At 36.5% G+C, this 14,756-nt stretch overlaps 2 protein-coding genes across 10 annotated transcripts; one reads left to right on the forward strand and one right to left on the reverse strand.

Annotated features, from left to right (window-relative positions):
* The first annotated feature begins 20 nt into the window (after positions 1-20).
* On the forward strand, positions 21-10,829 carry Ewg (DNA-binding protein Ewg). 9 transcript variants are annotated; one of them, XM_077411213.1, is made up of 8 exons: positions 21-156; positions 1,634-1,923; positions 3,769-3,893; positions 3,990-4,415; positions 4,731-5,045; positions 5,916-6,053; positions 6,719-6,866; positions 8,246-10,829. In XM_077411213.1, the coding sequence occupies exons 2-8, from the start codon at positions 1,746-1,748 to the stop codon at positions 8,575-8,577; spliced, it is 1,662 nt and encodes a 553-aa protein (XP_077267339.1). In that variant the 5' UTR covers positions 21-156; positions 1,634-1,745; the 3' UTR covers positions 8,578-10,829. The 9 variants fall into 9 exon arrangements, with proteins under 9 accessions (XP_077267339.1, XP_077267338.1, XP_077267341.1 ...); XM_077411212.1 differs by lacking the exon at positions 21-156 and adding an exon at positions 211-681; XM_077411215.1 differs by lacking the exon at positions 21-156 and adding an exon at positions 211-485.
* A 403-nt stretch (positions 10,830-11,232) lies between these two features.
* On the reverse strand, positions 11,233-12,584 carry Cox5a (Cytochrome c oxidase subunit 5A). Its single transcript, XM_077411231.1, has 2 exons — positions 12,247-12,584; positions 11,233-11,642 (listed from the first exon to the last, which is right to left on the reverse strand). Exons 1-2 carry the CDS (start codon positions 12,458-12,460, stop codon positions 11,392-11,394), a joined length of 465 nt encoding a protein of 154 aa, XP_077267357.1. The 5' UTR covers positions 12,461-12,584; the 3' UTR covers positions 11,233-11,391.
* Between the last annotated feature and the right edge of the window lie 2,172 nt (positions 12,585-14,756).

Genomic DNA, 14,756 nt, shown 5'->3' on the forward strand with positions numbered 1-14,756 from the left:
GGTCCGCCATGACGCGTGCCCTCTCGATTCCCGCCAATCGCGCTATACAGGAGCTATACGGCGTACAGCGCTGTACCAAGCTCGTATATATGTATATGGCGTTGGCGTTCTCCGCGGGATCGGTGCTGTCGTCGGGCGGATTTCAACGGGGAAACGGTGAGTGTCGAGAGCTTGGTAGCGGCGCGAGGCCGAGGGCCGAGGCGCGAACGATCGGCCTAGGGGGTCGAGGGTGCGCGGCGTCCGCGGCCCCCGCGAAATGCCGTGGAAATTGGCATCGTCTGCTCGGGCGGGCGTGCATCGCGCAGGCTCGCCCAAGATGGCCGGTCCACCCGTGTCCGCGTATTCAGCGTATTGTTGTCGTGGTGGTGGGTGAGATGGAGGCCCGCTCGGTGCCGATCGATACACCCGCCGCCGCCGCCGCCGCTGCCGAAGCCGAATACCGGCCATGGCGGCTACCACCGTTGTCGCGCGTCACGCGTCCTGAGGTAAACGCGAGTCGTCGGCAAGTGGCCTCGCGCGTCCGCCGCCGTCGCCGCACGACCGGCCGTATACCACGGTGATGATAAGCGCGGGCGCGACCGCGTGCGCGGGGCGTGGTGCGAGACGCGTCAGCGTAGCCGAGGCCGAGGAGCCCTAAGCCCTCCCTTGAATCCACTCCGCGGGAAGCGGGAACCCACCAAGGTGCGTACGCAACTCCCGAGCTTCACTGGGCCTGCTCCATCGGCTCCGCGTTCACCGAGCAGTCGTCGTGAGTCGTGAGAGAGCTGCTCCGCTATCCGGCTACCCGGACCTGCTCTCTTTTGCCCGCTTTTGCGCGCGCCCTGCGCATTTTCGTTGCCCCCCCAAAGTATCGGCCCGGATAAACGCGCATATATCCCCGCGTCCTCCCTCTCTTGCCTCTACCTCGCCCTCGCCGTGTGCTTATTGCTTTGCCGTGCGCTAGCTGTGTCCGTTCTCTTCCCTTCTCCCCGTCCGTCTTGGTCTCTCTTTGCGACGCTTTCGCGCGCGTTCTCTTGTTGTCGCCTGGAACGTTTGTCAACTTTGCGGTCGCGCGACCATGCCACGAGGTGGACGAGAGACGCCGCGGCCGCGGCCGCATCCACCATCGTCGTCGTCACCACCGTCGCCTCCGCTGCCTCCGTTGCCGTGAATCGGAGTTATGTTCGTCGTGATATGCCACCATTGCCACCCCGGCGACGGGCTCCTTCCCGTCCGCGTGGCTGTACGCGCGCCAGCCCGACTTGGCCGGCCACCAGGAGAATCGTGCGTGCGAGCTGCGGAAGGCGGCCCGTCGTCCGTAGCTCGTCAATTGTGCGAAATGTACATACCTAGATTTATCTCTCTCTCTCTCTCTCTTTCTTTCTCTGTCTTTTTCTCCCTTCTCTTTGCTCCCGAAGAGAAAACACGTGCTTTTCGTTTTTTTTTTCTCCCCCGACTCCAGACGAGCGACGTAAACGCGGAACTTGAACATCGTGCGGGGAATTAGCGTAGTACCGATTAATCATATCTACCTTAGTGATAATTAATAAAACAAAATCTTGGCTTCTACACGTCCAGTATTTTTGCGACGATTGCGCACCGTTTTAGGAATCTTATCGTTATTAAAAAACGATGTACAACTCTGTCACTTCAGGCTAAGGTGATGTAGAAGAAATTGAAACTGCCACTGAAATCGACGGCGTCACGACTTTCTGCGGTGTGGTTGCGATATACGAGATACCAAGCTGGACGAGCAAGAGATAAAGATGGTTTCTGTACAAGACGCGGAGACCAGCACGTTGCGCCGGCTTTCGGACGACGACGATGACGAGCCTAGCAGCGAGTCCGAAGCCTACGAGGAAGGAGATCTCCTTTCGGCTGCGATGGATGACGATGTGACAGCGCAACTCGCCGCAGCAGGTTGGCAATTCAAACACATTAATGGTGATTTCCCATTTTTTTTTCGCTTTTTCACTTTTCTGTTTATTTATCCCTATTTAACTACCTTTATTTACGGATGAAGCACATTATAAACGGGATGCTCTATCTCGTCCTGCGAGAGTGTTGTTTAGCGTTATGGCTAATCTCTTCCTGCAAGACCATTAAACTTCAAGTAAGAGGATACGATGCTCTTGTTATACAGTATACGCAAACATATATAATATATACAGTATCAAGTGTGACTCACATTGAAATTATTTGCAATTTTTGTACATTAATATTGTCAAAGATAATTTTCTTCTAGTCATTTACGTTACTATAATGTAATTCATTAAATTGAAATTGTATTCGTTGTATACGTGAAACAGCACATCATATAGCAAATATTAATAAAAAGTAATTATGTAAATTTTTCTATATAAATTGATTTTTGCGAATACTCTGTGTAAAAAAATACAGAGGATGACTAATGGTTTGTATAATAAAATACTTTATACTTTAATTTGGCTTATTTTGACATAAAATATGAAATATTTATTTCTAAAATAGTTTTAATTTTTTTAAATTTTACTTTAATCACACATATTATACACAGAATAAATGAGCTGAATTAATTGATGTTAAAAAACGATTTTTTTTTCCAAGAGGCAGTATGTAATTGCACGGTACGCAAACTGCATATTTTATATATGTGTATAAAATATGTATACGATTTGTATTTGAATATCACTATTTGTAAAGCCACATCACGATAATGTTTGGAAAAGTTTTTAAAGTAAAAATGTATATTTGCAATTACACTACAGACTAACATGATAATTGTACATTTTACAGTGTTTGTGTGTTTACTTGCTTTATGTGATTAATGTTGGATGACAATGGATTGTATTCATAATTAATAACCGAGACAAGATTCTGTTACGGAAATTGAAGTTAAAAAGTGGAATAGGTCTATATATATATATATATATATATATATATATATATATATATATATGGAATAGATATATATATATATATATATATATATATATATATATATATATATCAGCCAGTGTTATAAAAGGATCAAATTCATACTTTTAGTTAGAGAAATAAAATTATTTCGGCAAATGATGTTTTCTCTCTCTCTTTCTCTCTCTCTCTCAATTCTTAATAATGAATACAATCCAATATTTTTTAATATTTTCATCTAGATGTGTGAAATATAACAAAGTTTTATTATATATCTATAATATCTCTATTATATCTCTATAGCATTCTATTTTTTTATATCTTATGTTTTCTTGATATTTTCTCAAACGGATTTATAAAACTTTTTTTTAAATATGATTATTCTTGCATTGCACAGTCAGTTCAATATCATAAATCATATTATATAGTTTGACATAATTACCCGATCATTTATAATATCAAAACTTCTTCAATAATCTTCGATCCTAATCACGTTTCACTATTTCATTGGGTCTGTTTTTTTTTTTAGCTGCATTGGCTGAACTGGTGCACACTGATGCCGTAAGTTAGAGGGAAACAAAATACACTTGTCTCACTCCAACTTATTGCACCAGTACAGTTTAGTTCAGCCAGTGCAGCTAAAAGAAACAGACGGATTGTTTCATTGTTGCTTACGCATTTTTGTTTTGTATGTGTTGAAAATGACACTTATTTTTTTGATATGCCAATGTTGTTTTTCAAATTTTTTGCTTTATAAATAAGCGTTTATTTTATTATCGAAATTTGAAATTTGAAAATATTTTTTTCTATTTTTCTTGCTTATATTGGCATATCAAGAGGTATAAAGTTGAAACAATTGAAACATTTTTTTTTTTTTCATTGAAAAATCTTTAGGACCTGTAGGCGTTGCTGCGGCTGCTGCCATCGTATCAGCCAAGAAACGAAAACGACCTCACAGTTTCGAAACCAATCCCAGTATCAGAAAGAGACAGCAAAACAGACTTTTAAGAAAGCTTAGAGTAAGTGAAATTTGATATAATTGATCGCATGAATATCGCATTTTCATTATTACATATATTCTCATATTCTCAATGTCATTATCGAATCTTTTACAGCAAACTATTGACGAATTTGCTACGCGAGTGGGACAACAGGCAGTAGTATTAGTGGCTACGCCAGGCAAACCAAATAGTAGTTACAAAGTCTTTGGAGCAAAACCATTAGAAGACGTAGTTAAAAATCTAAGAAACGTTATCATGGAAGAGCTGGAGAACGCACTTGCACAACAAGCGCCTCCGCCCGTGCAGGATGATCCGTCATTATTCGAATTACCACCGCTTATAATCGACGGTATACCGACCCCGGTGGAGAAGATGACACAGGCGCAACTCAGGGCGTTCATCCCGTTGATGTTAAAGTATTCCACGGGCAGAGGCAAGCCTGGTTGGGGAAGAGATAGTACGCGACCTCCTTGGTGGCCCAAAGAATTGCCTTGGGCTAACGTCCGGATGGATGCGCGATCGGAGGACGAAAAACAAAAAGTACGTAAAATCAATCAGAATATTTTCAATTCTTTCTTTATCGTTCTACTACAATACTGAAATATCTTTAAATATATTTATGTCATGTTAATAAGAATACAAAAAAAAAATATTGTATTTATTAAAAATACAAACAGGCTAATAATTCAGAGAAATAATTAAAAATTTTGAAATTTGACGCACAAGAAATTTATTTCTTAGATTCTTTATACTGTTTTATCCATTTGATAAAATATATAATGAACATAAATTGCTTAATCGAGTAATCTATTCGAAGAGCTCATTGATCGGATGTTAAACTGGAAATTGGGACAGTGCAATCCATTGCAGATCTCCTGGACTCACGCGTTACGGCAAATTGTAATAAATTGTTATAAATACCACGGAAGAGAAGATCTTCTACCAGCGTTTAGCGAAGACGACGACAAGTCTAATGTTCTGATACAACAAGCGACGCCTCATTCCTCGTCGCATCCATCATCGAGTCAAGGGCAAAATGGAGGAGGACAGTCGCAACAGCAGCAGACGGTGGGAGTCGTTCGCCTCAACAGCACGGATTCATCTAAGGGAAACTCTTCGCCAGCACAAATCATTGCCGCGTCTCCCACAGCTCTTGCCACTGCCACTCAGGTGGGAGTGGATAGAGTTTATATAAAAATAGAATTTTAAAAAATAGATATAGAATGACATGAAACAATATGAATTTTTGGTCGCTGTACTATTAAAGAGATTCATAGTATTATTTTGATATTTAGAAAAATATTAATTTTTCTTGTCTGAAGCTTCTCAATTTTTCAAGACCTGATTTTCGTTTGTTTCTACAGTCTGTATTCTATAGAAAAAGAATGAATCAAAAATCTGGAATATTCTTTGCAAAGTCATTTCTATTAATGTGTTTGGTTTCCCTTATTTGAGTTAATTCGGCTTTTTTTCCGTTATGCCATATATTAGATTTTATAATTAAGTTAGACGTATATTAAAATATATTAATTTGTTTATAATCTGTCTTTAGTGATAGAACGTTAGTAGATTAAATTTATTAGTATTTTAAAATTGAAATTCTAATTAGAATTAATATTATAAAAATAACGTCTCTTGATTCACATACACACAGGGCTGCATTTCAAAAGCATTATTTATTGTTATTTTGAAGTAACATATAGGCACAATTACTCTTTCGAAACTTCGAAAAATTTAGAATCGAAAGATATATTTTGTTTTCTTACTTTGATGTACTTTGCTTTTCACTATTTCAATTTTTGTTAAGATTGACAGTCCATAATGTTTTGAGATGCACAGCCGTGATGGGTACGTTTCATTTAGCTCTTGCAAATGCGCTCTTGGAATCATTTCATCCTTGTTTAACCAGGTTGTTAAACAAGGACGAATGACGCTCACGAGCGTCACAAGCGTCAAATGGAACATACTTATTATCATATACATAGTTCATCATATGATATCATATATGCATCATGCATCTGACTTATAATTGTTTAACAGATGACCCAGTATCCGACAACTGTATTGCAGACAATAACCAATCCAGATGGAACAGTCTCTATTATACAGGTGGATCCTAATACACCGATTATTACATTACCAGATGGTACAACAGCCCAAGTTCAAGGAGTCGCTACTGTAAGTCTTCTCCAAAAAATCACAAATATTTAATATAAAAAATCTCTAAAGATTTCTTGAAAATATGCATTTTTTTTACAAAATTTGATATGATAATACTTATTTTATAATACATATAAAATATAGAGAATTGAGATATATTAAATCGATATACATATAATGTGGCACATGAATTCGATCATTTCTCGCATAGACACAGAGATAATACATAGAGAAATACTAAAGGTCAATATGGACTGAAAACTGTTGTAGATGTAAAATCAATACAAGATACAAGTACATATATGAACACAAAGAGTTATAAATACCGTCTAAAGATAGGACTTTGTAACAGAAATCTTGCGTCTATTATACTTGTAGATCATTTTCAGCTTAAAAAATCAAAGTTATAATGCAATAGATATTAATATAACAAAATATCAGATTATAATAATCACTGAACAGATAATGCTGTGTACGTGGCAATAGTTTTAATATATAATTTTAAACATTTTTAATTATTTCTAAATTTATCTTTTTGGTCTCTTTGGTATTATTTCTTTTAAAATTTAGATTAAAGTTAACAGAATTTATATGAAATTCTTAATACTAGTAAATTAAATTTGTAAACATTAGTGTCGCACGTAATATAAATCATGTAATATCTTATTTGCGATTTGATTTAGATCCACACGAGCCAAGGAGATGTGCAAGCATTAGCGGAAGTAGCTGGTAGCACAGAAGGTGCTAGCGTGGCCGTCGATTTGAACACTGTCACAGAAGCGACGTTAGGTCAAGACGGCCAGATCATTCTTACCGGGGAAGACGGACACGGTAAAACAGTTTTTTATAGGCTCTGCACTGTCGCCGGCCAGGAGCTACTTGAGCAGTGACTCGTTTTTATTGGTCCCGGATCTTTTTTTGCATGCTGTCTGCTATGCTCCAATCAAGAATCATGTTTCTATGTGTTTATACTACTTTGCGTAACGAATTAGGATCTGGACTAGTTTTATGTATTTGCCTCGTATTGTATATATATTTAGAGTAATTTTATATAAATGGAGCTATGCACAGCTTTATTTGAAACTAAGAGTCCATGTTGCATTACTTTTAGAAATTTTTCTTAATAATTAAAAATATATGATGTATAAATGGCATATCGCCATTGGATTCTTAAAATTTTCGACTCAACAAACTATTGCTAAAGCAGTCCGTTGTCGCAATCTCGATGACGGAAGAAACTGTTCTACGATTATATTTACTATTAAAAATTGGTTTACTGACTTTAATTAAACGAAGTGAAATAAACTTGCTGTACATAGAGTATTTTTTGTTGATGTACCATTATTTTTTATATATTATGTTCTAGCAGCCTGTGTTTAAGCTGCTTGAAATAAGTAACATGTCAATGCTAACATTTATACGCTTTTCGAAAGTATCATATGGATTGATCGAAATTTTGATTTCTGCAAACGGCTTAAACACTTGCTGTCCCTCATAAACGCCTTGATTTGCTTAGATAGACCGTAAACTGTATTTCGATCTTACAATTGAAAGAGCGTGCCGAAGAATTAGTGAGTCATAGTAAATACACCTTGTTTTTAGCGCACTCTAATTAAATGGTACTGTCTCTCTCTCTCTTTCTGTCTCTGCGTCTTTAAATTTACGCGAAGTGCGATTTCATTTTTATAAGGTTTTAACTGGCACGCAGCGGTCTCACAGACCTCTGTTCATTCCTTTCGTTTTCCTTATCCTCTAGTCTGAAACCTGTACCCTCTGTTTACCTTCCACTCGATAATAATACGAGTAATTTTGTTTTACTATTGTTTCGTTTGTGAATAACTGCAGTGATCTGACAGACCGCGCCCATGCCAGTTAAGGAAGAACGTAAGGCCTCGTTAATTAAGGATTAGTAATCCAATAGATGTTCGACTGTATCGTAAACTAGTAATTATTAACTATTACGATAGAGGGTAAAATTGTCGAATGAAGAATGCGTAGTGCAAACAACACAACTTTTTAATCGTGCACAGACCGTATTGGTTCGATATTAGTGCTTTGCAAACAGCTTCTTGACGTTGTCGTATTGTGAGTATATAATTTATCTGAGATATTTGTTTATCATTTTCCTTTATAATTTTCTAGTTTGCAATACAGATGCAACTGCCTCATCACGGGCCGAGCATAGAACGCTCATTGTACGTTTGTTTCAGGATATCCTGTCTCAGTCTCAGGAGTGATCACAGTGCCAGTGTCTGCCAGTATGTATCAAACTATGGTGGCCAATATACAGAGCGACGGTACGATGCAAGTGGTGACGCCGATGGTTCAGGTACCCAAGGTCGAATCAGGAAACGGGGACACCACCATCGAGGCCGTCGCTATACAAGGCCACCCTATGACTATGATAAATGCCGCTGGGGAACATCAGGTTCTTCAAGTAATATCATTAAAAGACGCCAACGTTCTAACGAAGGCCATGCAGGCCGAAGTTGTTAAGGACGAGGACAGTCAACAACAACAAACTGTATCTAGCCCAGAATAAACACGTCGAGTGTAATCTAGTTAATCCAAAAAAAAAAAAAAATCGTTCCGTACCACCTATACATGCTGTCGGTGCATCGCGGTGTGATACACGGAAGGGATAAACGTGTGCAAGAATTAGTAACGATTGGTGTGGTGTTTTCTTTTTCTCTTTGAGTCACTGTACTGTGTAGCATGTCTTGCTGACTATGTCGTTGTCAAACGGCGGTTATATCTGAACATGAGAATGGAATGAATTAGGATTAGTCGTATTTGTACTCAAGATTCATCATAGACGCTTGAGGGTATTCACTTGCAATCCAATTCCTCGGATGTAGTATTAATTTTCAAAGAGGTCTATTGTCATGTCAGGCGTGTCTGTTTTCGATGATAATTATCTATCGCGCATTGTTTACTGGAAAATCGAAAATCATTAATGCTTGTATTTTCCGGTACTGCGAGGTAAGCACATATTTTCTAGTCGTAGAGCCAGGTTGATGCATGGGAAAACACACCAAAGAATATTTATCTTTTATTAATATTTTCTATGGAAAGAATTTATACGAAAATATTTATACCTGATTTCATTAATTACTCAAAATAATCTATCACGAAGCTCGATTATTTCCGCAATTGCAGCAAAAATAACTCATTCAGTTTTGTTAATGGCACAAGATAATTTTTAAAAATTTAATAAAGGCACAAGGCTTCCCCGCGGGTGTCTAAAAGTAAACGAGAGAAACTACAATTTTTTAATAATGATATTATATAATATAATGTTTATTACCCAGACAACATTATTTTAGTTTATTAAAGACGTCTTATGATATGATCTTATCATATGTACCGATTTGGGACATTTTTACTCATTGGGTAATATATAATATATAATATAATAATATTACCAAAGAAATTGGTCATAGAGAAGGAATTTATTTTTGTGGGTAAAAAAAAACAGGGCTCAGACATAGAGTCGAATGAATCGTAACAATCTGTTCGAAGTGTACGAGTGAAAAAATTATCAAGATAACTTTCTTATCACAGAGTTATGTAACTATATAACAATACAGACAATGGGCGTTTCTCATTTATCTTGACTATTTGGAATTTCCTCTAAATCTAAATAGTCAAGATATGCAAAACAGGCTAGTACATATAATATATAAAGTATCGCGATAGTAGAAATAATGACAAAAAAAAAGAGTTAAGCATTTCTGACGGGTACAAATAGGATATAAGATGTATGTTTTTTCAACAATACAGAATATATGAATTTGCAATTTGAATACGCGCCAACGAGAGGCGTGTGTCTATAGTCTTATTTACCAGAAATTATATTGCACCACTTGTGTATTTGCTTCGATTAGCGTAATCAATAACGAGCCGTCATTTGATTTTCACCAACGAGGTGAAAGAGAAAAAAAACCTAGTATATATTATATTTGTACGACAGATTATTTTTAACGTTCTTGATCTCGAGAATTATGGAATCACGATGTATGTACTAATTTTCTAAAGAGGAGGGTATGCGATTGTAAAAACCAGGATTCATATATATTATACCTTCATTCCACTTGAAGGTAATCAAAAGTAATCAATTCTATTTTACATTAAATAGTCGAACTGTGTCATGGTATTTAAAATTATCGCTGCAATTTTTATATAATGTATCTAAGGCGACGAAAAGTGTATTTTTTGCGTGCAATCTTGTTTCAATGTTACGGTAGCAAAAAGTAGGATTTTTTGTTATCTAAAGTGATTTTTCGACTTTGCAATTCTATCCTCTCGGCTTTTCTTTGTGTATAATTCTATATTAAATATCTGCGTTAAATCGCGTAGAGCGATTTAAACGATATTTTATAGTTGTAGTTGTTCAGTATTATCTAATTGTAAATTGGATAATGCAGAGCAAAGCGGTATTTCCGAAGATCGTAACATTGAAACGACAAACTGCCCTCGAAACCGTGTGTAATAATACCAAAGAGATTTTTATAACATTATAGGGGAAAGTAGTTGCAGTTAGTGATAAATATATTATTAAAAACTTATCATAATGATTAGATACTAATTGTTGCGGTTTTTTTTTATATCAGGGCCACTACTTTAATGATGTAATATATCGGTACTCACGTGTAAGATAAGTATGTTATATTTTCCCTTTGTTGTTTGTAACAAAGCACATACCGAGCATAAATTAAGTTGGCTGTCATTTGAAAAGCAAGAAAAAAAATGTGTATTACGACTTTAGATAATTATAGACATATGTGTATATGACTTTGCTGATGTATATCCCAATCTCCATGTCATATAGTCTGTAAATATGTCATCGTAGTCTTCAATTTTACCTCTACATATTCTATTCCAATTATACGAAATTAAAAGTGATCAGTCTGATTGTACTACGTATTACTACTATATATATTTCAATTGTTTACAACACAGCTATGAAGCACAGAGAAGAAAAAAAGATTAAGACATAAGGATATCCGACAAGCAATTTTAATTTTAAGTACAAATTGCAGTTTTTTTTCCTTCAGTAAAAGTGTCGAAGGTGGTTACAATTCTGTCCACATTCCTTATAAATTTTATATCTTTGTAATTAAATCTCTAATTAAAATTCTGGCGCGTCTTACGTAAAGTATTATAGATTGTTTTGACTTTTCATGAACAACAGACGTTAAATGTAATTGTGGTTGTTTATTCAACAATGCTGCTGACTACGCAGATACATGTACGGTTTAGTTTTACTGACAAATTGTTCTCTTAACGTTTGCATCCGAGGCAGCAGCTAAGAATATATAAATACTAGAATTTATACAGTATAGTTTTTAGTTCATTACATATGATACACCGATTCATAGGCTAATTCTGGCTTGTCGTATCCTAGCTCTTCAGGCGTGCTAATACCCAGCTCGTTCAAAGTGGGCCTAATTTCTTGAAGAATGTAGGGATAGATTTTGTCGGCGTGTGGTCCACCTTTATCTTTTACACACTCTAGGAACCTTACAGCGAGCGCATAGTCATTTAACCTTCTGCAAGCTTTTAACGCTGCGCATATAACCTTTGGCTCTGGCACAAGATCCATACCTAAGCAGAATAAAAATAAAATTGTTATTTTTTTTTTATAATCGGTACACAGCTATGTATTCATAATAGGCCAGTATAAAAGAAAAAATATTATCGTGACGGTCTTTTTGCAGCTATCTAAAATTTAAAAATATTTGTATGATATAGATACAAATGAATATTTTATTTTTACTTCGTAATTTAATAGATTATCAAACAACGTTCTGATTTTCCAGCGTAGATTTTTTGGTCAATAAGTTGTCTCTTATTTCTTTTCTTATATGTTTAAATAATTTAACGACTAAAAAAAGTGAGACGCTTTTAGCAAAGTAAAGACGTCGGAAAGAAAATATCAGAAAAAGTTGTTTCTCAGGCACAACTTCGCAAGTTTTAACATAATTTTAATAGAACTTTAATAGAAGCTACGATTCAAAAGGTAGTTCCAAAACACTGTAAACGTTTGTGTCAACCGCAAAACGCGATGCAATCAAAAGGAACGGACGCTTAATCCGTGACTTGTCGCGTTCTCCTCGCGGCGCAGGCGAACGGACATCACGGTCAGTTCGAGGGGTCGCGTTTCAATGGTCCAGGATGTTTAGGTCGAGGAGGCAATCAACTCGCTCACCGGCCAGATCGTTCATGGCCTTCCGAATCTCCCAGTGATCGATGTCGTTGCGGTTGAAGAAATTCACGTATCGCTGATCGAACTCCTCGTCGGTCTCCTTGGGACCGCCGTGGGCTGACCTGGTGCACTGGGTGCCGACGACGGCAGCCGAGCCCCGCGGCACCATCGCGCTGCGCGCCGCCGAGGCCACGCGTGTCGCTACGACGCGCAACATTTCTTTTCGCTGAGAATCCTCGCACGAGAGAAAACGCCTGTGCGTGAGAGCCGACCAGCCGACAGATTATCCGTCTGTTGCGTGTTGCGTAAACCGGCCACGGCGGAAGTCGACCGTCCAGATTAGTCGCGGAGATGACGCGATCTACTTCCGGCCGCGAGACGCGAGCCGCTCACCGGCGCGTATTTTCGAATCCAATCTAGCTCTCGAATCCCGTGTCAAGACGGAATTTTGAAGATCGAGAATTACGAATTGAAAATTAGAATTTGATCAATCATAATTTAACTTTAAATCGATTTGTTTTGATCAGTCGAATATTATATAATCTTTAATTCGTAATTCTCAATCTTCAATGTGTAATTTGATACAGACTTTATCGAGAGGAGAGACGTAGATAGATACTGTTAAAGACCAACAATTAAAGGGTCGAACTAACAAGATAATTAATAAATAGCTGATAATAGTATTTTATATTATACTAATGTTTCATATAGATATATGTATACATATATATTTTCGACTCGACAATATTTTATTTTTATTTAGAAATGCAATATTGTCATTCATATTTGATTATGCAAATGATAATTGTACAGAAATATGTTATCACGCGGTAATATAGATATATGATATTAATTACATCGTAAATTATGTATTCTTATTAATGAAATCAAATATCTCTGTGTATAATAATAAATTATAAATATATAACTATAATCTTGAATTGTAAAGTTAATTGTTTAGATATAAAATATCGGTACTTTTCAATTATCTCCGATGTCGGAAATTAAAATTCAACCGATAAAATTGTTTAAGGCAAAATAACTAAATAATATAATTCGTTGTCCATAATCTAATTCTTCTAAATGTTACAACAAAAAGTTAATAATTCTATATCGACGATTAATTCGACAGAATTGCTTATAATTTCTAACTATTATAATACGCCAATCGTAATCTAATCTTTCTCTTCATACATCAAGCAACAAGATAATGTTAATAATTATTGATAATCCGGCCCCTGTCCATGCCATAGTAATAAAATATCGATGGATATGACTCGACAAATTAATTAAAGTTAATTAAAGTTTATAATCGAGTCTGCCTCAGAATTATGTATCATATTATTTATTAGAAAAATTGCCAGAATTATAGAAGGTTGAAGTAAATGTGAATCGAAGGTCTTGTAAATGTGGTGCAAATGTATATAATTTGCATTTTCTTTCTTTCTCAAAAGATGAAAAAATATACTAAAAAATATACTTAAATTATCTGGCGACACTTTTTTGATCCAAAAAATGTTAAATCTAATAGCGGGAGGCACTTTTGACGTTGAATGCATTTACGTCATGCATTAATTACTAATCAAAACATCGTGTATATAAATTGTGCTTTAAGGATCATTTACATATGGGTTACAATCCAGTTATTACCTCCATAGATTTATTATCAAAATGCGTTCAATTCTAAAGTATTAAAATTTATTATGATCTTAGTGGACCTTAATTTTTCCTCCAAAATAACAGCTTACAATAGAAGAAATGAATCAATAATTTATGACAGCATTATCGACAATAGAAATTCGCACTACACTATAATTATCACGTCGCAATTGCCAAGTTACTACCTAACGATGTTTACAGGCAAGAAACTGAAAAGTTGGTCATCATTTGTCATGATGAAATTAAATACCAAGTCCGATGAGCGATCCGACGATACGTCAGCGTTATTACATTCGTTAAATATTGATTTAGCCATCACTTGAATAAAGACGCTAAATGGACTTGCTCATTTTAAACACATTTTATGCGATTTGCTCATGTTCTCAGCGATTGTTATCGATTTCGAAATCTGTATATCTGGGTTTCTCGATAAAAGATAAAACACGGATAATATGAAACCTATCAGTTATTTATCAGTTGTATCGCGCGCAAATCCGAAATGGTATTCGAATTGTGTGAATCACTGTAACGGTAGAAAAAATACCAATCACTGAGAATTATTCTAGAAGAATCACTAGCATGCGCTATACGTTATCTGAAAGTGGTATACAAATAAATGACAATCACATATATCCAGAAACTAACGTCATGCGAGTTCACTGAAAAAGAAAAGAGAAAGATAAGAATAGATTTTTCTCTTCCCTTTTGATCGGATCGAATATGCACCGTTAAGATTTTCGTAAAAGAATGAATTTCCTCGAGCGTGATTATAATTGTTCTACGTAAAAAAAAAAAAAGTGGATGCATTTTATTCCGCCTTTCCTGAGAATTCACGTAAGATTTATTATTTTTAT

Source organism: Temnothorax americanus, unplaced genomic scaffold, assembly GCF_048541705.1.
Source record: "Temnothorax americanus isolate GAGA-0224 unplaced genomic scaffold, ASM4854170v1 Scaffold3, whole genome shotgun sequence".
In the NCBI taxonomy this organism is placed as follows: Eukaryota; Metazoa; Arthropoda; class Insecta; order Hymenoptera; family Formicidae; genus Temnothorax; species Temnothorax americanus.

What these genes read in the sequence shown, in the direction of transcription:
- Ewg (XM_077411213.1), top strand. Translation starts at nt 1,746, where the DNA reads ATGGTTTCTGTACAAGACGCGGAGACCAGCACGTTGCGCCGGCTTTCG. An exon ending in CGGAGGACGAAAAACAAAAA is followed by an intron (nt 4,416 to 4,730) that starts GTACGTAAAATC and finishes AAATTGGGACAG; the next exon opens with TGCAATCCATTGCAGATCTC. An exon ending in CTCTTGCCACTGCCACTCAG is followed by an intron (nt 5,046 to 5,915) that starts GTGGGAGTGGAT and finishes ATTGTTTAACAG; the next exon opens with ATGACCCAGTATCCGACAAC.
- Cox5a (XM_077411231.1), bottom strand. Translation starts at nt 12,460, where the DNA reads ATGTTGCGCGTCGTAGCGACACGCGTGGCCTCGGCGGCGCGCAGCGCG. An exon ending in GGCCATGAACGATCTGGCCG is followed by an intron (nt 11,643 to 12,246) that starts GTGAGCGAGTTG and finishes TATTCTGCTTAG; the next exon opens with GTATGGATCTTGTGCCAGAG.